The sequence below is a fragment of the Thermobia domestica genome, chromosome 5, assembly GCF_964235325.1.
Source record: "Thermobia domestica chromosome 5, izTheDome1.hap1.1, whole genome shotgun sequence".
In the NCBI taxonomy this organism is placed as follows: domain Eukaryota; kingdom Metazoa; phylum Arthropoda; class Insecta; order Zygentoma; family Lepismatidae; genus Thermobia; species Thermobia domestica.
Window position 1 is genome coordinate 161,721,326 of NC_137458.1, and position 23,985 is coordinate 161,745,310.

The following is a 23,985-nucleotide window of genomic DNA, read 5'->3' on the forward strand; positions in this document are numbered from 1 at the left end:
GGATTTCGTAATAGGGGGGGTCCGAGACATGAAATACTGTGCTTATCATACCAGAGTTCGATTATTCTAAACTATTTTACTGGTAACATTCTAAACTATTTTATTGGTTCGTTTAGTCAGGATTTCGTGATGGGGGGAGAGTTTGATATGAAATATTGTGGTTATCACACCAGGGCCTTGATCAATTTAAACTATTTTACTAGCAACATATATTGGTTTGTTAAGACTTTAAATTAGGACATGTTAGCAAGGGCGCCGATTTCTCTGTAAATTTGCGGGGGTTCATTCAGATGCAGAGGGCATATATGAGGATTTTAAGATAAATTGCATTCAAATTATGCCAATATATTGTATATTCATAAATACAACAAGGGGGCCCACATGACCTTTGGGGGCCGGGCCCCCTAGGCCCCCCAGGATCGGTGCCCATCCATGTTAGTAAGTATTTTAGTAACAAACTATGAAGAAATCTCGAATAAAAGAATATTTATAAAAATATTTTTAAAAAATTACAATATCTACGTTCCTTCTTCTGTTCATCCAAATATAACAATTTTTCTTTCACTATGACCTCAACTATTTTTTTTAAAAAAAAGTACGTATCCAATAATGTCTTGTAAAATATTTTATATGTGCGTTCCTTTCTCTGTTGAATCAAATGTTAATAGGACTTGCTTTCCACATAACTTTTTGTTTTCCTTATTCCGTCAATTATTGTCTGTTCCAAATGACAAGTTAAAGGAGCAGTAGAAGACCGTTTCTGAAATAACATGTTTGATACTACAGGGAAGCGATTATAAAAAAATATTTTTATTTTTAGCTTTATTTTTATCTTTATATTTTATCTTTATTTTTATCGCTGATTCTTCCTATTTCTTGTTTCTTTTTGTTTCGTCCTTCCTTATTTTTTTAATTTCTGATCTCGAAGGGGGGTCCGGACCCCCCGGACCCACCCCTTGGCTACGTGCCTGCAACTTATAATCTGATTCAATCAGTGATAAAGTAATTCGATTCCTTCATCGTTCTGTCAAGTGGTCGCTTTGATTCTTCTTGCTATGACAGTTCGCAACACTGTCGTCAACTTGCACGATGTTTGATCTGTCAGAGCTCAGGTTACGATGGGTTTAGAATAGTTATGTCGCTAGCTTTAGAGGGGCTTCCCTCCCTAAAGACTTCCTTACCTCAACACACACATGTACCAAATTTCACAAAATTAAATCCCCACGCTAAGCGGGTCTGCATATCCAGGCTCCTAACTATGAAAATATTTACGATCACTCCAACCCCAATCATTTCACAAATTCAACCTATTGTAATATAAGTTATTAAAACGTAAAATTGAATGTAATTTATACGAAAAACCCTTTTATGCATTGCAAGACCTGTAACGTCAAAAAATTCACCACAAACTTATAGTCGTATCGACATAAACAAAACAAAAAAAAAAAAAAAGTGTGGAGCAGGAAACCACTTTACACAAAAGTGAAAAGGGGGCCATTGAAGACATACGAACTGACCGAGCGGTTTGGGTCACTAGTCTATCACTCAGAAGTTTATGTGTTCAAACCCTGTAGAAAATATTCTTTTTTTTTTTTCTTAAAAGTGTGTTTCTATTTTCATCAGAGGACTGAGAACATTTCTTTGAATAAATCTTTGGAAACTACTTTTCTCTCAAATTCGATTAGAAGCGAACATTATATGAATTGCAAATCTAACATCCACAGCTGAGAACAAAATATTAAGTATGTTCAATATTTCATTATTATCCTTTGATTTGTAATGAAAAACTAATTATAAGCATTGACGATTTCAGAAGATTCTCCCCCCGTAATGGTCAATATATGAATGAGAGAAAACTGATAAAACATTATTAGTACACTTTGAGCATGATCGAAAATAACTTATGGCCACGAAAGGGAAATTTATGTCGACAGGGTCCCAAATTCTCACACAGGTCATGCCCTGAAATCATCATTGTTTGAAAGGTTTCCTTAATAAATAGAATATTATATTTATTTCTCGTTCTACGTTCTGAAATGGAAAAACCATAATTTTAAATAGAATTATAATACAATAAACGTAAAGATTTATAGAACTAATGAAGTAAATACCCTTGTGTAAGTTATCGATTTCTAATCGGATTAAAACTCGAATATTTGTTTGCATCACACTTTAAAGTAAATTCTCTGTGTATATACAATTCTTACTGGAAAGCATGTTTAACTAAAATTATTTAATCAATATTTGTATTAATATATATTTATTGTAATACTTTTACTATTCAATGTCATATATACTTCATTTCCTAAAGCAAAACCTCGCAAATGTATAGTTGACTAGTGAATATTATCAAATAAATTATCATTTAGTTTACGTAAATATTGCATCACCTGATATGAAACTTTGTACTTTAAATAATAATAATAATAATAATAATAATAATAATAATAATAATAATAATAATAATAATAATAATAATAATAAAATTATAGTCATATCTTTGTCAGAATTTCAGGCTTAATCAATAAATAAATTCAACGTGGTCTCTATTCGAAGCTCTATTTAATAGAAACACAAAGAGAAACTTCGAGAACAGGTAAAAGAAAAATGTTACTTTGGTGGGATTGGAAGTAACCTTTAAGAGATTTTTTTTTTTTTTTTTTTTTTTACAAATTACAGACACTTTTTTCTTTTCTTTAAGTGAACTGATTCACCGAACGTATCTGACATATGAGTAACTTGTCTCTATTTTCTACTCAGTTATACACGTTTTACAATCTTTTCCATTAACCTTGAACGACAAGAACACGAACACAAAAACATCCACCTAAGTATGACAGTTAAAATTTCTAACTTCCCCCACGGGGAATCGAACCCGGGACCGCATGCACCCGACGCACATGTGCTAGCCACTTTTTTTTTTTTTTTTAGCGCTAACCCACTTTTTTTTTTTTATTTCCGGAAAACATGTTACATGACCAAGCTATTTAGCATATCACATTGATGCTTGGTAGACGTGATATTGTCACTGAACAATGGTAATTTACAAAGAAATTCAATGGTACAATAACAAAGAAAAAATCAATTGTCAAATATTACCTGTAAAAAGCGAGCGAAGAGTTGTTGTTCTTGAGATTGAGTGAAAGTCTTTTTTCTTACCCTGTTGAGATACTCTACATATAGGCGAGGATCACAATAAGGTCTGTATTGGTCTATAAAAAGAATAGTAGTACCAATTAACCAAACTACTGCCCGTCGTTTCATAGGAGGATACCACTGAAAGTCAGGGAAGAAGAGAATAGTAGATGTAAAGGCGGACGCTGGACAGCGGCAAATTAGTCCGAGAAAGCCGCATAGCCTCTGCCACACAGGTTGAGTGTCAACACAAGAAGTATAGCGATGCTCCAGAGTATCTATGTGCGAACACAAGTCACAAAGTTCGGATGTACTGCGGCCTATTTTAGCAAGTCGTACGTTGGTAACTACGAGATTATTCACAATGCCATACCAAACGTCCGTGGCTCGTCCCATGAGGTATGGTGCATGAATTGTTTTCCAAATAGTCATCCAATTACGCTCTGGTGTTCGTTGCTGGCATAGGGGTATGACACTTTGAATAGTCGGCGCAAGTAACACAGTATAGAGGAGTTTTGGGGTCCAATGTTCCGGCATATCCTCCAAAGGCACTGTGGACCATGCGAGTGCTAACTGTAAAATATACGAAGGACACACATTTGGAAAGCGAACATATGCGGGATTGTTGTTAGGCCAGAGATGAGGCACCCAACAATGAAGCCACTGCGCTGTCTGTGGTGCCAATAGTTCATTGTCCATATGCATTTTGGCTGTGGCCATATATAATGCTAGGCATTTGTGTCGGACACTAAAAAGATCAAAACCTCCTTGATTACGTTGAAGATAGAGCACCTGCCTTTTCACACGAAACATGTAAGTTTTCCAAATGAACCATCCATAGAGTGAATCAATTTGGCGCGCATATTTTTCTGGCAATGGAAAAAGTCGGGCAGTGAACCATAACTTTGAGCTGACATACACATTTAAATATTGAATTTTCTGAGCAAGCGTGAGAGAGCGCAGGCGAGTGTCTGCCAGATGCATACGCAAAGTTCGAATTAATGGGCTCCATACGTGATCATAGGAAGGAGTCAGGTCAGCTGTGAAAGGAACACCTAAAATAGTCTTATTAGTTGTGTGATCAAATGCTTGTAACAAATGTTCTGGTAACAAAGTATGAAAGTTGTTTACAGAAAGGATGGTTGTTTTCCGCATATTGAGATGAAGGCCGCTTGCGCGCGAGAACAGCTCCACTTGCTGTGACGCACACATGAGTTGTTGAGAGGTTGAGCAAGAAATAGTTAGATCATCCATGAAGGCAATGGCTGTTAATTGCCGAAAGGGATGAGTGTCGCCCGCATTAAGCGTCGACAATCGATGGAGTAAAGTCTCAAGGGCAAGACAAAACAGAAGACCTGAAAGCGAACATCCTTGACGAACTCCTCGAAGGAGTTCAAACGGTGGAAGAAGATGCCCATTTATTTGTAGCTGCGAGGTCGCTCCTGCGTATAGGTGACGTATTACAGATATAATTTGGGCAGGAAAGTTGTATCCTTGCAAGACCCTGTATAAATAGTCGTGTGACACGGTGTCGAAAGCTTTGTGGAAATCGCAAGCTAATAAACCTACTGGGAGTCGTTTAAATTTGAAATAGGCTAGAATATCTCGAATGGTTGCAAGAGCTGTATGGATGTTCCGTTCAGAATGAAGCGCCGTTTGAGCTGAACTGATGTAAGGTTGGACAATCTTCTTGATACGTTGAGTCATGATAGCAGTGAAGATTTTATAGTCTGTATTGAGCAGAGTGATGGGTCGATAGTCAGCAACTCCAGTTTGGTTTCCTCCTTTGGATATTAAAATAATGATTCCTTCGTGCTGATACATTGGACCACCTTGCAACAAAAAGTTATATATATTGCATAGGGTCGGACCTAGTAAAGGAAAAAATGACACATAAAGCTGGTAGATCAATCCATCCCTTCCAGGCGCCGTGCGTCGCTTGACCGTGCGGAGAACGTCCTGTATTTCTTGAACCGTGACAGGTGTGATAAGTTGGTGTCGTTCTTCATCGGAAAGGCTGTGTGGAATGCTGGCAACAAAGGGATCTGACAACGAGGTATCGCATTGCTGAAGTGAGTACAGTTGGGTATAAAATTCCTGAAAATGGGCATAGAGTCCATCAGCTGTCGTAAAGGTTGTGCCAGTCGTGGACGTCACCTCTGTGATACATTGTAAATTTTGGCGTCGTAACCTATGTATGTAATGGTATAAGGAGATAGGTTCCGCAACCATTCTGCCTGGTGTCCCTTCGTGAACGCAGACACTGAGAGAATGTTCCAACTGTAGCTGTTTTAAGTGATGTTTCACTCGCATGATGGCGGCCATATTTGAAATACTGCTTGGTTGTTTCCAGAGATCGCATAAAGTGGCATATAAGAATTCAAAAGTTTCTCTATAGCTCTGACGTTTTTGTTTGCCCATTCCTTGAAAAAACAAACGAATTTGGGGTTTGACAAAATGACACCACCACATATTTATATTCGGATAAACTGTCTGGGTACGTGTCCACTGTTCCCATCTATCAGCAAAGAGTTGTTGTATTACGTCATCAGTTAAGAGCTGACTATTTAATTTCCAAAAAGGACGACCATACAACCGGGGAATGTTCTGAGGAAATCGCAATATGAGCTTTAATGATGAGTGATCCGAAAAGCTCAAAGGTAAATTTTGAATGTCAAACACGCTAGAAAGATATTCTTTTGAAATAAAACACATATCTAAGCGAGACTGAACTCGCGCCGACTTATATGTGGCTTGGTGATTATGATGAGTATGTAACCAAATATCAGCGAGACCTAGTTGAGTGACGAACTTTTGGAAAGCTAAACATGGATTAAAAATACCAGTTGTGTCCTGGGGGGACATAATACAGTTTGTGTCCCCGAGAAGAAGGAGTGGGTAACGTGTGGTGGGTAACAGTGATACAACCTCTTCCGCATAAAAGCGCTCGCGGGCCACACGTTGAGCTGTTCCAGAAGGCCCGTAAACACAGAGGATACACAACTTGTCTACGACACAACTAATTGCTCTACAAGACGAGGAGAGTTGTATGTGTGAAGCTACTAGTCCTCGTTTTAATAAAATTGCTGTACCTAACACGTTGGGAGCCACATTCGTTATTGCTGTATAATTGTAAACAAATGATAGATCACTAAAGGTCAGTTCTTGAAGGCAATATATGTCACAATCTTGCTCGAGTAAAAACTGGGCTAAAACCTGTTTATTGGCCATGCTACTAAGAGAATTAATGTTCAAAGTCATATATGAACGTCCGTTAACACTGGCTATCATCTTATGAACACATAAGATATAAACAAAAACATGTTTTAAAACGCCTATCCAAAGCAGTGACCCTTGTATAGACATAGCACCAAAACGTCCAACCGCCGTAACTGGAGGCGATTAATAGTAAACAGAACACAATCGTAACTCACCTGTTTATGTGTGTGAACAAGGCAAGAAATATTGCTCGGGAGTACAGGCTGTGGACCATGGAACAATCATAACACTAACCCCAATAATAATAAGAATAAAAACACTGCCAGAGTGTGACAAGAAACAGAAGCACGTTATCACAAACACCTTGGATTCCTTCTTGTTGTGTAGAGCGCTTATCTAGACACAACTTCCGTACACCATAGACTCACAGTTAACATCCTGAAGGTCACCTTGAAACTCGCGTTCTTTTGTTTTTCGTTTTTTAACATGTTTTACGGATAATATTGGAGAAACACTATGTACGGCACTACTCGCGTCACTAGAAGGTGGAGGGGAGAGAGAACGAGCCGACATATCCGTGTTAACGTCATGCTCATCCGTTAGTGCCACGGTCGTCTGTTCTGGAAGCACGTTAGGAGTAGGAGATAGGCTTCTATCACGAAGGTCGTGGATGCGATCGTCGTTGTTGGTATTTTGCATATTCTGGTTCTTTTCGTCGTTAACTTCCTTGAGTATGGTTCGAGGTTTTAGTACACTAGCCATAGTTTGCGATGTCAACATTAGCGGTGGAAATTCTGTGGCCGTAAGAGCGGGAGGTTCTGGGACGGAGTCCCGCGTATCATCCACACTGGGAACTAGGGAAATGGGATTTCGGGCAGGTCCCGAATTTGTTTCATGTAACGTGGACACTTTTCGAAGATCCGTCATCACTGCTGGTTCGATGTCTGGGTTCATTAGACGAGCTGGACGCCGGCGCTTTGGGCAGAAAGAGATAAGATGTTGCAAGGAACCACAAAAATGGCAAGTTTGAAGTTGACCTCCGTAAGATACAGAGCATTTCACAGTATCAATAATGAGTCTGGTAGGAATGTGTTTTTTCAAGGTCATAGAAAACACTCGATTGCCATTATAGATACGTGTAGGAAAAATAGTATTCCATACTTCATGCTCGATTTTGAGTATGTCACCATAGTCACTTAACACTTGAGACACTTTCTCATCGGGATAATCGAAAGGGAGGTCCATGATCTTGACACGGGTAACATGTACTTGTGCATCCAGAATGTAAACATCACTGGTGGTCTGATCGAAATGGGTAAAAGACAGTTTTTCCGGTGCGTGGTCGAGAAATTGTTTATGTAAGGCACTAGTTTTGAATTGAATGTACATGCTGTAGTCCTCATTGTGCAATTGTAAAGCTTGAAGATCCTGGAATATATTCTCGAAATGTATACATAACCAGGTATATAAATCGGCTGGCGAAGGTCGTTTACTGCGCGTGGTTTTGTCAAAAACAAATTTGACTGAGTTTTTCCTATGTTCTTGCATTGCTGGTATCGAACTTGATTACAGTACTTCTCAAACACAAAACAAAAATCACTGAATTAGAGTGCACACACCAAATGTAAGAAAAACAAATTCACTTGCTTAAACAAACTTAGTAACACAGGTATTCGGAGCTGTACTTCCACACGTCCGCTCCGTTCAACCGTCTGTAACGAAGTCCCCTAAAGAGATTTTCGTTACTCATCCACTGGACCAGCGGGGAGAGCGAATGAAATGTATTTTGTAGTGTCTGAAGTTTATACTTATTTCACCCTGTTGTAATATGTCGATTGATTTTTTAATGTTTACCGTATTCGTTACTTTGAGGAATGATATATATTATTGATATAGGTTCTATTACATATTCGTCCATAACTATTATATAAATTTATCAGAATTATTCATGATCTTCCATGGAAATTCACTGGTGCATGCGCAGTAGACAGACAGTGTAATTGGAAGGTGAGTTCAACAGAGATTATATATTCCGCCGATTATATTTTATTTAATAGCTATTTAGAAGAGAGAGCGAAAACGAGTCTACATAATGAAGGTGGAATTTTGGTAAAAGATAGAATGGTGTGGTGTATACGGTTTGGGGTTGATATGGCTGTTGTTGTAGAATCTAAAAAGAAAATTAATAAGATGTAGAAAACTTGAGAAAGGCTTGTGAAGAATATGGGGTGAAAATAAATGTTAGAAAGACAAAATCCATGGTGATTGAAACGAAGCGATCGGTGTCAAACATAGAAGTGGGAGCGGGAGAAAACAAGTGACTAGTTTTCGATATCTGAGTACTATTATTAGTGATGATATGACATGCGAACGTGAAATAAAAGCAAGGGTAGAAATAGAAATGGCGAAAAAAGCCCTTAGGATGTTGGAAATAGTATTTTGTGGGACCACGAATAGAGTTGAAAAGAAAAGGACTCATAAAATGCTTGGTGTACTGTATTTATAGAACATAAACATGGACATTCCACAAAAATGATGAGAAACACTTGAATTCTTTCGAAATATGTGCGTGGAGAAGAATGGGGAGAAATAGCTGGGTCGAGAGGAAAACGAATGAGAGGGTTGGAAATGGAAGGAGAAAAATATTATTAAGAAGAGGAAAAGAAACTGGTTGGGATATTTGTTAAGAAGGAACTGTATCATGAGGGATGTGCTAGAGGGTATGGTGGCAGGAAAGAGAGGGAGGAGACGAGTTAGACTATATAGAAACAGAATTAGGCTATTGGCGATATCAAAACAGAAAAATCGTATGTGAAGATGGAGAGGTTAACAGAAGATCGTGGAGCATGGCAGCTCCCAGCTGCGGTAAGTGACCCGCTGGTAATGGCGGAATACTTGTGATATAATGATGCTGATGATGCACAGTAGAAACAGAAAGATCCACTTTACTGTCATTACTAATACGAATCAATGCAAATTTCTACAGGCTGTCAAAATACCTCGCTCTAAAAGCTGTAGAAAACTATCTGTTACTATGCGAGGGAAAAAAATGAAATGAAATCTTTGAGTTTTACGTCCCACGGTTATGCCGGTTAGGCTAAAGGAGACGGTGATGATGAGTAATGAATGAAAATGGTGGAATGAAGAAAGTGGGAGGAAACGGGAGAACCCCGAGAAAACCCACGCACACGGTGTTTGTCCACCACAATGTTCACTTGGCAGGGGCTGGGATCGAACCCGGAACCCCAAGCACCAGAGGTGAACGCTCTACCACTGAGCCACCGCGGCCCCTATGCGAGGGAAAATCATAGGTCGAGCAACAATGAGACAAACTGCCATTCAGATAGCTAGGGGTATGAGCTGTGACGAGAAAACAGTGCAGAAATTAGTTTAGCGATATGAAAAAGGTAGTGAATATTTCATATCTTGGCCAAGAAGTAGGAGACCAATAATAATAATAATAATAATAATAATAATAATAATAATAATAATAATAATAATAATAATAATAATAATAATAATAATAATAATAATAATTATTATTATTATTATTATTATTATTATTATTATTATTATTATTATTATTATTATTATTATTATTATTATTATTATTATTATTATTATTATATCAGAAATTTATATTTATTTCCAGCAAGACTTTTGCATACCCTCCTAGTGCAATATTATGTTTTTAAAAAAGCGGTCATTCTAAAATTGTCAAGCTAAAGTTGAAAGTCGTTATAACTGATGCTTCATTTATTTATTGCACAATTCATTTCTGCCAGTAGCTTTCGCCACCTTACTCCCTCTTCATGCTTACTCAGGCGGAAGCTGCGCGTCCCCAGGTTGGGAACTACTGCTTTCCACTAAGGAATTCTGACAGCTTGTTAGAAATTTGCATTCTGACTAACATCAGTAAACTGCGTTCTTCTGTTTCTACTGCGCATGCACCAGTGAATTTCCATGGAAGATCATGAATAATTCTGATAAATTTATATAATAGTTATGGACGAATATGTAATAGAACCTATATCAGTAATAAATATCATTCCTCAAAGTAACGAATACGGTAAACATTAAAAAATCAATCAACATATTACAACAGGGTGAAATAAGTATAAACTTCAGACACTACAAAATATACTTCAGGCGCTCTCCCTGCTGGTCTAGTGGGTAGCACATATGCGTCGGGTGTATGGGATCCCGGGTTCGATTCCCCGTGGGGGAAGTTAGGAGTTTTAACTGTCATACCTAGGTGGATGTTTTTGTGTTCTTGTCGTTCAAGGTTAATGGAAAAGATTGTAAAACATGTATAACCGAGTAGAAAATAGAGGCAAGTTACTCATATGTCAGATACGTTCGGTGAATCAGTTCACTTAAAGAAAAGAAAAAAGTGTCTGTAATTTGTAAAAAAAAAAAAAAAAAAATCTCTTAAAGGTTACTTCCAATCCCACCAAAGTAACATTTTTCTTTTACCTGTTCTCGAAGTTTCTCTTTGTGTTTCTATTAAATAGAGCTTCGAATAGAGACCACGTTGAATTTATTTATTGATTAAGCCTGAAATTCTGACAAAGATATGACTATAATTTTATTATTATTATTATTATTATTATTATTATTATTATTATTATTATTATTATTATTATTATTATTATTTAAAGTACAAAGTTTCATATCAGGTGATGCAATATTTACGTAAACTAAATGATAATTTATTTGATAATATTCACTAGTCAACTATACATTTGCGAGGTTTTGCTTTAGGAAATGAAGTATATATGACATTGAATAGTAAAAGTATTACAATAAATATATATTAATACAAATATTGATTAAATAATTTTAGTTAAACATGCTTACCAGTAAGAATTATATATACACAGAGAATTTACTTTAAAGTGTGATGCAAACAAATATTCGAGTTTTAATCCGATTAGAAATCGATAACTTACACAAGGGTATTTACTTCATTAGTTCTATAAATCTTTACGTTTATTGTATTATAATTCTATTTAAAATTATGGTTTTTCCATTTCAGAACGTAGAACGAGAAATAAATATAATATTCTATTTATTAAGGAAACCTTTCAAACAATGATGATTTCAGGGCATGACCTGTGGGAGAATTTGGGACCCTGTCGACATAAATTTCCCTTTCGTGGCCATAAGTTATTTTCGATCATGCTCAAAGTGTACTAATAATGTTTTATCAGTTTTCTCTCATTCATATATTGACCATTACGGGGGGAGAATCTTCTGAAATCGTCAATGCTTATAATTAGTTTTTCATTACAAATCAAAGGATAATAATGAAATATTGAACATACTTAACATTTTGTTCTCAGCTGTGGATGTTAGATTTGCAATTCATATAATGTTCGCTTCTAATCGAATTTGAGAGAAAAGTAGTTTCCAAAGATTTATTCAAAGAAATGTTCTCAGTCCTCTGATGAAAATAGAAACACACTTTTAAGAAAAAAAAAAGAATATTTTCTACAGGGTTTGAACACATAAACTTCTGATTGATAGACTAGTGACCCAAACCGGTCTGCCACTTCGTATGTCTTCAATGGTCCACTTTTGACTTTTGTGTAAAGTGGTTTCCTGCTCCACACTTTTTTTTTTGTTTTGTTTATGTCGATACTACTATAAGTTTGTGGTGAATTTTTTGACGTTACAGGTCTTGCAATGCATAAAAGGGTTTTTCGTATAAATTACATTCAATTTTACGTTTTAATAACTTATATTACAATAGGTTGAATTTGTGAAATGATTGGGGTTGGAGTGATCGTAAATATTTTCATAGTTAGGAGCCTGGATATGCAGACCCGCTTAGCGTGGGGATTTAATATTGTGAAATTTGGTACGACACAAAGGAAATGAATAATGAATTCTCTATTTTCGTATTTTTAGAAGTTAATCTATTGCTTTATTCTCTGGTTCGATTTGCTGTCTTGATTTTTTAATATTTCTTGGAATTAGTTTGAAAAGACTGAGAAAAAACTTGTATTATTTTTTAAAACAAATTTTCCATATCTCATGAAAACCAAAATGCGAATTGAAGTCACTAACACGTAAGAAGGAATCCGATGAACAGTTTCAAAGGTGTTTCCGCATATCTGTATCTCGAACAGTCGAATTTGTTTTGAGAGTACGATAATTTAAGATATCATCTAGATGGCTAAACGTTAGTTCAGATATCTTGAGTTCAAATATGTTAAGTACAAGGAAAGATAGATGGGGGAAAGTGGATTATGAATAGGGATGGGCACAAGCGAGTTCGAGCGAGTTTTCATTGACACTCTACTCGTCTCGAAACAGACATCTTTCAGCTCGACTCGAGAAAACGAGCCAAATGCTGTGTGTAGTTTGAAGTACTTTCTTCAAGTATCCTACATAGACAATATAATTATTATCAATGATACTACTATATTATTATTATTATTATTATTATTATTATTATTATTATTATTATTATAACAAGAAGAAGAACACCGTATATAAACATGAAAGATAGGTGCTTTGTATCTGAATATTAAAAACTAGTTGATTGCTGACCACAGTAGTCGTGAAGTCTAAGAGGCAAGGACATCGTTCACGAGGTTCTGGGTTTGAGTTCCGGAGGAGCAAGTATCCGGGCTCGAAACAAAAAGCGTTAAGTTAGAGGGCACCGGCCACACATGTTGAAACCTGCTTGGTCGCCGTTTAGGGTTCTCAACGGCTCGCGCGGCTCGGCTCACAGCTCATTCCCTATCGAGCCGAACCAACAGCTCACCAACCCAAACCGACACGAGCCGAAACAAACCAAGACGGCTCGAGACGATGGTTCGCCTGAGCCGAGTCGGTACCTCATCTCAACCGAGCCGGCTCGAGCTGTTCGCTCAGTTGAACCGAGCTAAGCCGGTTAATATCCCTACATGGGTTGGGCTTCTGCTTCGGCTCAAAACTTTCACCGTGCAGGTCTCAGCCTTGGTGGTGAGAACCACACTATATACTTATGTTAGTGCTCGCGATATTTGAGGCTATCTCGTTATAAAAATCCATTGTCGTCTTGTTAATCGAGACGAGGCGAGATGCGAGCAATATTTCACCTCGTGAGTAATACTAAAAATATTCCACATTACCGCTTACATTTCTCATGGCTTTCCGTTTCCAGTCTAATGAGGCAATGATTTCAAAACGAGTTAAAACGAGCTAAACGAGCGAGCCATTTTTCAAACTCGACTCGACTCGACCTCAAAACAGTGACTCGGTTCGGAACTCGACTCGAGAAAATTATCTTTGACTGGACTCGAATTTGCTTCGAGTTTCGAGTCGAGTCGAATTTTAGCTCGACTCGTACCCATCCCTAATTATGAAGTAGTCAAGTATGAAATATGTATGGTGTTCTTCTGTTTTACTTAGCTTTTGCACTCTAGAAGAAGCCATCGGGGAATACAAATTACATGTTTCACAGGCACCAACATCGGAGTGGCATAACTGTTTCTACCGCATGAAACAATGCATTCCTGCACAGAGGGAATCCTTTGAGAAGAAATAAAAAAATGCTATATTTTTATGTTCTTGCGTTCTATCATTTTCCTGAAACGTTCAGTGCAACCCTCGTAGTTATACAGAAATAAAAATTTAACAGTTAATGGTAATTTTACATTATATCTGATTCACCACATTATGTATTCGGTCTTGCTAGCATCATATAAGGAGTTTCACTGTCAGTTTTACTTCAATAAATTATTCTCGTAGAATACAAAGGAGTTAGTTGTTTTTCCATTTTCTCGAAAACTGCGCATGAGTCTTCACACTCACTTCTATCATTTTGTTAAGCACAATGAGATCTATCAACGGTGTATGTTTCATTTTTGAACAAATTGTTTTATGTTAAACCCAGCAATATTGTAGAATCATTACTTGTATTATTAATATTCATGGTTTAAGCATAGCGATTCAGATTTTTCTTACGTTGTAATTTGAAATGTCACATTTTGTATTTTCTTCACTGTGTCTCAGAAATCACTGTTTCTAACTTTCACATATATATATATTTCAGGTTCTCAAAAGGCGAGGTGACAAAGCTACGATGCTTTTAAAAGAAGATGCAACACATGTAGTCACTTTCCCTGATAAGACTCGTATCACTTCGATTCCTTTAATTCTCGAAGATGACAATTTGACTTACGAGGATGAACTTGGAGTTGAAATTACGTTTCAAGATTACATCTCTATTTACATTATTCGTCTTGTGGAGCACCCTAATTACGCTGCCATTCAGTTCAATGGGAAGACAAAAGAGATTCAACTTATGATGCCAGAGGTACATATTCTGTTTAATTTCAGAGATTCTAGTCTATTTGGGTAAACTTGGAAATTTTGTAACAAATATGACTTTCGTAAATCCAATTGGCTATCAATAATTCGGTCCACAATATTCTTGATTATAGGACTGCGAATCTCCTTATACCTACTTCTCTTCTTTGCTTGCTCAGTGGTAGAGCGTTCACCTCTGGTGCTTGGGGTCCCGGGTTCGATCCCAGCCCCCGCCAAGTGAACTTTGTGGTGGACAAACACCGTGTGCGTGGGTTTTCTCGGGGTTCTCCCGTTTCCTCCCACTTTCTTCATTCCACCATTTCATTCATTACTCATCATCACCGTCTCCTTTAGCCTAACCGGCATAATCGTGGGACGTAAAACTCAAAGATTTCATTTCATTTCATTTTCTTCTTTGTTTGCCACGTATAATCCCAGGTCATGTGAATTTATGGTGGACAGCATCGTGCCCGTAGGTTTTCTCGGGGTTCTCCCGTTTCCTCGCACATTCTTATTCCAGCCTTTTTGTTTCATAATCACACACTTTCGTTTTTCTTCTCCATTAGCTTACAAGACATAACCGACGGAAGTAAAAGTATGAACTTCATTTTATTTAAAGTATGTACACGACTGCCTTCACAGAAATTTCATTACGTTCATAGTTACCCTTCTTTCTTGCAAACCTTCTAACGCAAGAAATTTGATGTGAAAGCAGTGCCCCGGTCATCATTTGTCATCTGTCTTATGTCACTTGTAAACAACGAAATTGGTTGGCAATCTTGCCGTTTGCTCAAATATATCAAATAATAATACTTTTTTACTTCCGAAGGAGTTGATTTTAAATATGATCTGTCCATGAGGCTAATTAAACATGATCTACTATAGTCATCGCCTTTTGTACTCGCATTAGGGTTCGATCACTGATAGAGTGTATTACAATATAGCTATCACACGTGCAACTACTCGTACAACTCTTGTCTTGAGTAGCCCCAGTAATGTTAAGAATTGGAAAAAGACCTCCTAACTGCATATAATTAAGTGTATCAAAATCTAGGAATAAAATTTTCAGTTAAATTCAAATAAGTATATCTAAGCATATGTACACATTACATTTAAAAGTTTTACACTGAATTATTTCAACTAGTTTTTAAAATTAGTATATTTGACTAACAAATCGTTATCTATATTTTTCTTATTTATTTATTTTTTAAAGTCCTTCCAGACTTTAAAATGCCATAGGTTCCAAAGGTTGCGTTAATTTGAAATAATCTTATAAAAACGTTCCTTAAACTTCAAATTTTCATGACACTGTACTACTGTTTCACAATAAGCTTAAAACTGTGCACCATGGATAACTCAAGCATGGCGTATTTCCAACAGTACTTTCGGTATATTGGGTTCGAAAGAAATGTATTACATACAGATAGAATTATTATATGTTGATCTATGAACATTATAGTGAAATAGAGTTGTAATTTCTCTTAAGGCAATGCGAAACAAGAAACTTCAAAAATGATAAATAGACCAAAGAGTACTAAAGTCAGAAAACTAATGCATGAAAATAAATGTGGATTTATATATATATATATATATATATATATATATATATATATATATAGATAGATAGATAGATAGATAGATATAGATAAAGATATAGATATATATGTCTATGCTTCTTCTATCTATGTAGAAGTTATGTTGTTTGGAAACGAAAATGTTGCCTTACGAACCCGATAATTTCGTTCTCACTGGAAATGACGAAATCACTTGTCTCATCCATTGACGTCTAAACACTGTGGCCTTTTCCGAAATCCCAAAATTTAATGTAGACGACCTTCGTTTGGAATGTCCTGAATAAACATGAATTTTCCCTTTTAAGTCATACTTATTTAATCCTTTTTCAATGTAAGTTTGACTTAACATCCCTCAAACAACAGGAAAAGTGTCAAATTTTTAAGTCCAAGAAATGGGTTTCCTGCGACCAATCCATCTCTTTCTTATCACATTGTTCGTCCAGATGCATCATTTGAAGAACGAAGTACGAAGTAGCATATAATTGCTGATACATGATACAGGATACATAATGAATCTATCTAACATAGTACTATCTTGTATTACAAAGTAGTTGAGCGTCAATCGAACAGTTTCAGTTTGTGCTGAGATTTTTGGATTTAGATTCTACGACTAGCATAAAAACGTGAATTACAGTTATCAGGAATTCCATTCCAACTTTTGTAAATTAAAATAATGATTAACTTATAAACTGTACATCGTACTTTTTTCCAAGAAACAAAATTTGTTACAGTTTTGAGAAGTAAAGTTGTTTACTTTTTTCCTTAGGGAAGTTTCCCAAATGTATTCATTTTAAGAAGACATAGAAGTAGCGACGAAGATATCAGCACACGCTGAAACTGTTTGATTAACGTTTAACTAATTTTTATACAAGTTAAGATTGTTCAGAAGTGGGAAATAGTCCGTCTCGTCGAAAGTAAATAGAATTGGTTTAAACATAACGGACTATTTCCAATTTCATCCATTCAGTTCTGAAAATTCAAAACGTTCGCCATAGTTTGTAAGTGCACATTTCGAGTAACAATGTCCTTCTCGAAGAAGAATGGTTCATTATTTGATCCATGGAAATGGCACACGGTATACTATCTTTGTGGTTGACTAACTTACATGGAGCTCCCTTTCAGTAAACGTTTGGAATTCTCTGCGCATTGTAAGAAACTATTTAAACAACAAACCGTACCTCCTGAACTATTGCTATCTTGTAATCAACTTACTGTTTGTTGTGTGTGAGACGCTGACATCACAATATTGTCAATTTCAAAATATTCAATTATCTTTTCCACTTTTCAAGTTCTTTTATATTAATGTAATTGTAGAAGTCCAAGCAACTTTCAAATTCGGAGCGACTTCAAAAAAACCTTTTTATGAAAAAGGAAACAATATATCTTTCTTTAGTTAATTTTTTCTGTTGCGAGACTGTTTCGACAATTTATCATTACCTTCATCAGGCATATTATCAGACGGCAATATATCTGATAAAGAAAGTAATATATTCGTGAAACTGTAACGAAAATTGTGATTAACCCCTTGCGTTCCAGGTGTCATTTTCCTATATGCGTGCTGTAATACCAGTTTTTATTTGCTGTTAAAAGACTGCCCAGGCTGTTATATAGGGCATAGTTATTGTGCGCGCGTGAGGAGAGTTCACATTACTGATACGAAATATTTGCATTCTGGAACATTTGGAATGAAAAAGGTAAATTCTGATGTTCTGAAGGGATTTTATGCTGTTTCAGGTTGGCAATACTGACCGGAGATCAAAGACAAAGTTCTCCTTTTCCGATCTCGAAATAGATCTCCAAGTTGCTAATCGTTTATCGTCAAAACAAACACATGTGTGTTGTAATTGAATTCTCCCTTACGCCTGCCGTCTACTGAGACAAAACATTTTTTTTCTTTTCTGTCAGTAAGGTGCTGTCACCTAAGGAGAAATAGTCGAACTAAGTCTTGCCTTGCATCCACTAACAAATTTCATCCTCTTCAGGATTAATGTGACCTTTAATAACAGATACGTTTTCATAACATTCACATCGCTATCACTGGTACGCAAGGGGTTAATTGTGTAAATAAACTCCATCTTACTTTTAGAAAGTAGCAAAACGGAAGTGTTGTTTAATGAGAAGCCATGCAGTGCGACGTTGTCACTAATAGTTGTTTTACTTGTTGAAATAGTCGGATGCAATATATATATATATATATATATATATATATATATATATATATATATATATATATATATATATATATATATATATATATATATATATATATATATATATATATATATATATAATCGGAAAAATAAACGAACCATACAGCGGTAAATAACTCAATAATTTCAATAAACTGATCCGTTTTCATTATTAACTACTAAATTACATTATTTTAAGCTTTTCTTTTCCTATCGATCAACAAAATTGCACCATAAGTCACTAAATTTCTCACACATATGACAGGTCAATAAATAGCAATTGATTTGAGTCAATGTTATCCAACTTACCTAATTGCAAGATTCATCAATAAAGAATGAGCTTCCCACCTTCTTATTGTTATTCTAACAGTCATTTTTACTTCCACTGTTTGTTTACTACATTATTGAAAGTTTTCGATACACTATTATTTGAGCGCGGGTAAATCTGATAATCTTACTTCCACCGTGCTTTTTCCTTTTGTTGTCGGCTGCAGATAGGGTTTCAAGTACTTATTTATATATAAAATTGGACCACTCAAATCACAAAGCTTTCTATAAATAACTACATAACGTGACATGTACCATTCCTCTTTCCCTTGTTCTGCGAATAGATATAATAGTCACGTTTTTAAAATTATGTATGTGAACACTCACAACTGTGGTAAATCACTCTTCGTCTGTTCTGGCAGAAAAGCGCACTATTAACTACTGATGCTTTCGGTTTAGTATCTTCTAAAATTGAGACAGAGTTTATTACTTTGATCAGATGTTTATTATTAGTTCTGTTACAGATAGATCGAAAGTTAGTATATCAAATTGTTTCTTTTCTTCCATAGGATACCAACATTAACATCACTTCATCGCAAGAATACCAATTGCACGTAGACAAAGGAGCTGATATTCACGTGGGGAAGACAGATGTTACATTCATTGCCTATCCATGCAGAGAGTGCAATGCGATCACCAGATCTCTGTTAGATTTTTCGGGCTTTTTCCCCGATGTTCAGAATCAAGGTCATTTGTGTACCACTGCTGATACTTTAAGCTGTGTGTTTACAGTCGAGTACGATGGCGAAACAAAACTGACGAAACAAGCGGTCCAAGAAGTGACGAAAGATGAAGAGGAAGACAAGGATGCCACGAAAGAACAAAATAGTGAAACAAAAACCACAAATAAAGAAGCGAATGAACCAAAGAAAGAAGGAGAAAGAAAGAATAACCAAGATGAACAAAAAGTCACAAAGCAGAAGGACAATGTGATGTCAGAAAATGAAAAAGAGAAAGAAGACACGTCAGTAACAGATAAAGAACAAACAAAAGATAAAGAAGAGAAAGAAAAGGGCGAAACGGAATTATCAGATGATACGCAATGTTGTAAACATACGCTAGAAGAGGAAGAGGAAAGTGATCGAGATATTTTAACCATCAAAGAACCACTGTGGGATCACCATCGATGTCACACAAGCGCCTTCAATATATTTAGTAAGCCTTCCACCAAAAAACGTTACTTTATCCTCAACAGAGACTTAAGTGGTATAGAATTATTGCATGAGAATGATGTGAGGTCATTTGTTGAAAGTGTATCACAAGAAGAAGGATTTGCTGAACAAGACGCTGATGATCCATCGAATGAACTATTCGAGTTACACACGATTTTCTCTCCAGTTCAGAAATCAGCCTCCGAAAAATGGCTTATGAATTATATCAAGCTAGAAGAGTCGCCTCCTCTGCCATCGGAAAACCCTGATCCAAAAAAGATGGAAAGGAAAAGATACAAGTGGTTCGATCCTTTTTATAAAACGATTCCCAAAATACAATATCCAGTTGACATCGAAGTACCCGATGTGATGCTTCATCGATGTCTGACGAAAGTGAAGAGTTTTCAGCCAATACATATCACTGCTATAGCACAGGGTGGTGAAAGATACGTATCGATGAGTAGAAGAGTTCTCGGAAACCAATTTCAAGCATATCTTGAACATAAAGACGAATTAGAGGAGCCAGAGACGGAACGATTATCTGCTAAGATTATGAGACAAATCAACATGGGTGATATTGAATCATTTATATCTCTCTACAAAGAACTACGCCAACCTCCGAAGCCGGTGGAAAGACAAGAAGACCCATTACATCAGGAAAAGCTTGCTGCTTGGTTCAAACGATTTAAGAAAGAAAAAGAAGAGGCATTGGCCAACATGCAAGCTTTAAGACTTCATATTGTACCACCATATTTTCAAAGTAAAATGGGTCAACAAGCTTTAGAGCAGACCTATCAAGAGACCATATATCCTTTGGTACCCGCAAGGGGTACAAGATGACTAATACCAGTATTTATAAACAGAACTAGTACTACAACAGATACTAAAGCTCACTATACAAATATTTTTTGAAATTTGTTTTGGAAAATTAAATAATTTGAGTATAAATCATATTAAATTCTTATTTTTTCCTTTTTAATTCATGCCATTGATAAAATTGCAACTTAATTATATATTGTTGACAATTGTAAGAAATCCCAAATTTGCATTTGCTGTACAAAATTTATATCGAGTGTATCTATGTTTCAGTTTAACGTAGACAAACGAATTGTGCATCGTACATTATAGACATGTACTACCATGAGCAAAATAAATGACGCGTCTCTTTATTTTGAAGTTTTTTGAAAATATCTCCGTTTTCTTTATATGTTCGAAATTTCGTAAGGTTTCCCCAGCAGGAAACGTTAATAACAAGCCCGTTTTAAATATTTGTGTTAGATATTAGCTTAAAATAAATAAATTAGAAGCGAAAAACATTAAATCGACTGAAATTACGGGAATTACCAACTCTGCTAAAGTGGGAAATTTTCAAGAACGCGAGGGAATTCTGCAGTTCAACACGAAGCAGCGACATCTATGTCATTGAGAGAAATGTGGATTAATTCTACAAACGAAACTTTTAACGAAACATTTCTAATATGTCTTATTACGTGCATTATCTGCAAACTCCAAATATATGAATCTATACTAAGTATTAACGTATAGATAGAGCATATAGTGGAAATTGCCTATGGAAAAGGACGAATTGGTAGCACGATCGTAATGAAAAATAATCTTTACCGTATAACATGTTTAATTTACGTAAGAAAACAAATAGCTCAGTTAGTTAAAGCGACGAGTTTGTATGCCGAAGGTAGCTGGTTCGAATCCCCACAGAGGTGCAACTGTCATTTTTATTACTGTGGTTATTTTATTTATTTTTTATGTGGGAAAGAATCAAATTGTAACATATGTGTAAAACTCATGACGATACCAAAAAAAAAAAAAAAAAAATATTGTCGCACTTGCATTAGTGTCCCTAAGTTTTGTTTGTAAACAGTTACGTAATTATTTTCCCTGTGCTCACTGCTCACAATATGCTCGCTGGTGCATAATGAATGTTTCCCAGTAAAAGCTAATTCTAATTTGGAGATTTTTATAAAGTTTCACAATGTTTATCATTAAATATTCTTCTATCTACTTGTTTGGACACTTTGATACCAGATTTCCCTATTAAATGTTTAATTTTCAGTAGATGTTTCATTACGGAAAAGTTTTACAGTGTATTTGTCTTGAATTGAAATTGTTTTGAATTTACCCCACGAGGTAAGTAGCCCGGAGGAGGAGAACTGAAGTAGCTGATATTCTACGTAAAAGCAACCAATTTTAGATTGATGACGCTTCTTACCTTCAGCACATAATCTTTACGTTAGAGAGTCAGAGAGAAAAATCCTTTTTTTCCCTCCCCTTTGACCACTCATCTTAAAGCTCTACATGTAATGATTCGTGTCACATAATTTCGTCTCTCCAAAGATATTCATATAATAATAATAATTATTATTATTATTGGCGTAAATGGCGCCCCCACAACCCTGTGGCGTGGGGACCGCACAAGCTGCAAAGTCAAAAAATATATAGAAAGTACGCAGGGACGGACCAGGCCAAATTTTCACCTGGGCAAAGTGACTTTATGGCGCCCTCCCCCCTAGTATTAGCCTATATTTTACATTTTATCCTAGTGTTTTTAATAGTTTAAACCCATTTTTTCAAAAAGACATTCATTACCTAGGAAAACTTCACAAAAAATATGGCCTGCTATAAACAATACGAACAACGCCCCCCCCCCTCCAGCTTGGTCTAGTGGCTAGCATGCCTGCCTTCTGTGGTCCCGGGTCCAATTCCCGGTGGGTTACTGTTGAACGATAAACGTGGTTCGGATTTCACTATAATCAGTATCCACATCTCCTTTGGCCATTAAGGCATAACTGTGGAACGCTAAACTCAAGCAAAGAAACAAACAATACTTACTCCCCCTCCACTCTTTATTCTACATGCCATCTCTCAATTTGTCGATACAGTCCCCTTAGTGCTATGAAACTCTTCTTCCATGGTGAAATGGAAAAAGATTATGTAATTGCCGCTACTTTACAAGAATATAAACCAAAAAAGTCAGTAGGAAACACATTATAAAATTTACTTTTTGAGGCTCGTTTTGGCGTCCCTCTGACTCTTGCCCCGCCCAAGGTCCGGCCATGAAAGTATGGACGCATAACTAAGGGCTGCGGACGTGAGGTTAACCTTCATGTTATGCGACTGGTGTTTGAAATGTTCAGTAACTGATGGGTTAGTAAAATAATTTCGACAGTTACTGATATTTAAAATTTAGCTAAGACAAAGTTACCTAACCAAATACATTTGATATCGCGATGTTACAATTTGATTTTTCCTCACATAAAAAAAGAGAAAAACAATAGTAAAAAAAAAACTCTTACTCGTATTAGGCTCCAACTAACAACCTAATTCGTACAGACTAGTTGCTCTGACCAACTGAGTTTCGATTTCTTACGCGAAAGAAGTCTGTTATATTACGAGGCATGCTTTTCATTATGATCGTGCTGTTAATTTATTCTTTCGATAGGTAATTTCCACTCTTTGCTTTACCTATATAAATAAATGTATGGATTCATATATTAAGTGTCTTTGGATAATGTGTGAAATAATTTCGCGACATATATACTTGCTTAAATGTATTGTATGCTATGATTTTCCCTGATTGTCTGTTGATATGGTGGTTGGAAAACACACGTCAAAACTATTCGAAGTAATACCAACACAGCTTAAGAACAGGGACTGAACTGAATCATCACTCGATTGACCTTGAGGACAAAAAACACCAAAGGGTAGCTATAACGAAAGTTCAGCATGCATTTCTGTGGAGCTCTGTTCAGTATCACGGTTCTCTGGCAAACACGTTTGTTCTTAGGAGTATATTACAAACCTAACCTTTCGATACAGCGCAATTACAGAGAACCAAAGTAAAGGAATTCTTGCCCTTGTTAAGTTGGGGTACCACCATGTGCAATAAAAAATATCGCGTCTCCTTGAAGTGATACTTTACCGAAAATAACTCGTTTTCCTTTATATATTCGAAGTTTCTGAGGGTTTCAAAATGAGGAAACATTACTGAAAAACAAGGACGCATTTAGGGGTGGGTTCAGGGGGTCCAGACCCCCTCTGAAATCCCAACTTTTCTGTAAATTTAACCTA

General features: G+C 36.2%; 1 protein-coding gene across 1 annotated transcript in view; it reads left to right on the forward strand.

The window, feature by feature from the left end:
• LOC145686221 (uncharacterized) overlaps window positions 1-21,030 on the forward strand; it is a 307,734-nt gene extending 286,704 nt beyond the window's left edge. The window contains exons 20-21 of the mRNA XM_081759284.1: window positions 14,402-14,665; window positions 19,258-21,030. Of these exons, the coding sequence (XP_081615410.1) occupies window positions 14,402-14,665; window positions 19,258-20,739 (1,746 nt within the window). The 3' untranslated portion in view covers window positions 20,740-21,030. The remainder of the gene's footprint in view (window positions 1-14,401; window positions 14,666-19,257) is intronic.
• The last annotated feature ends 2,955 nt before the right edge of the window (window positions 21,031-23,985 follow it).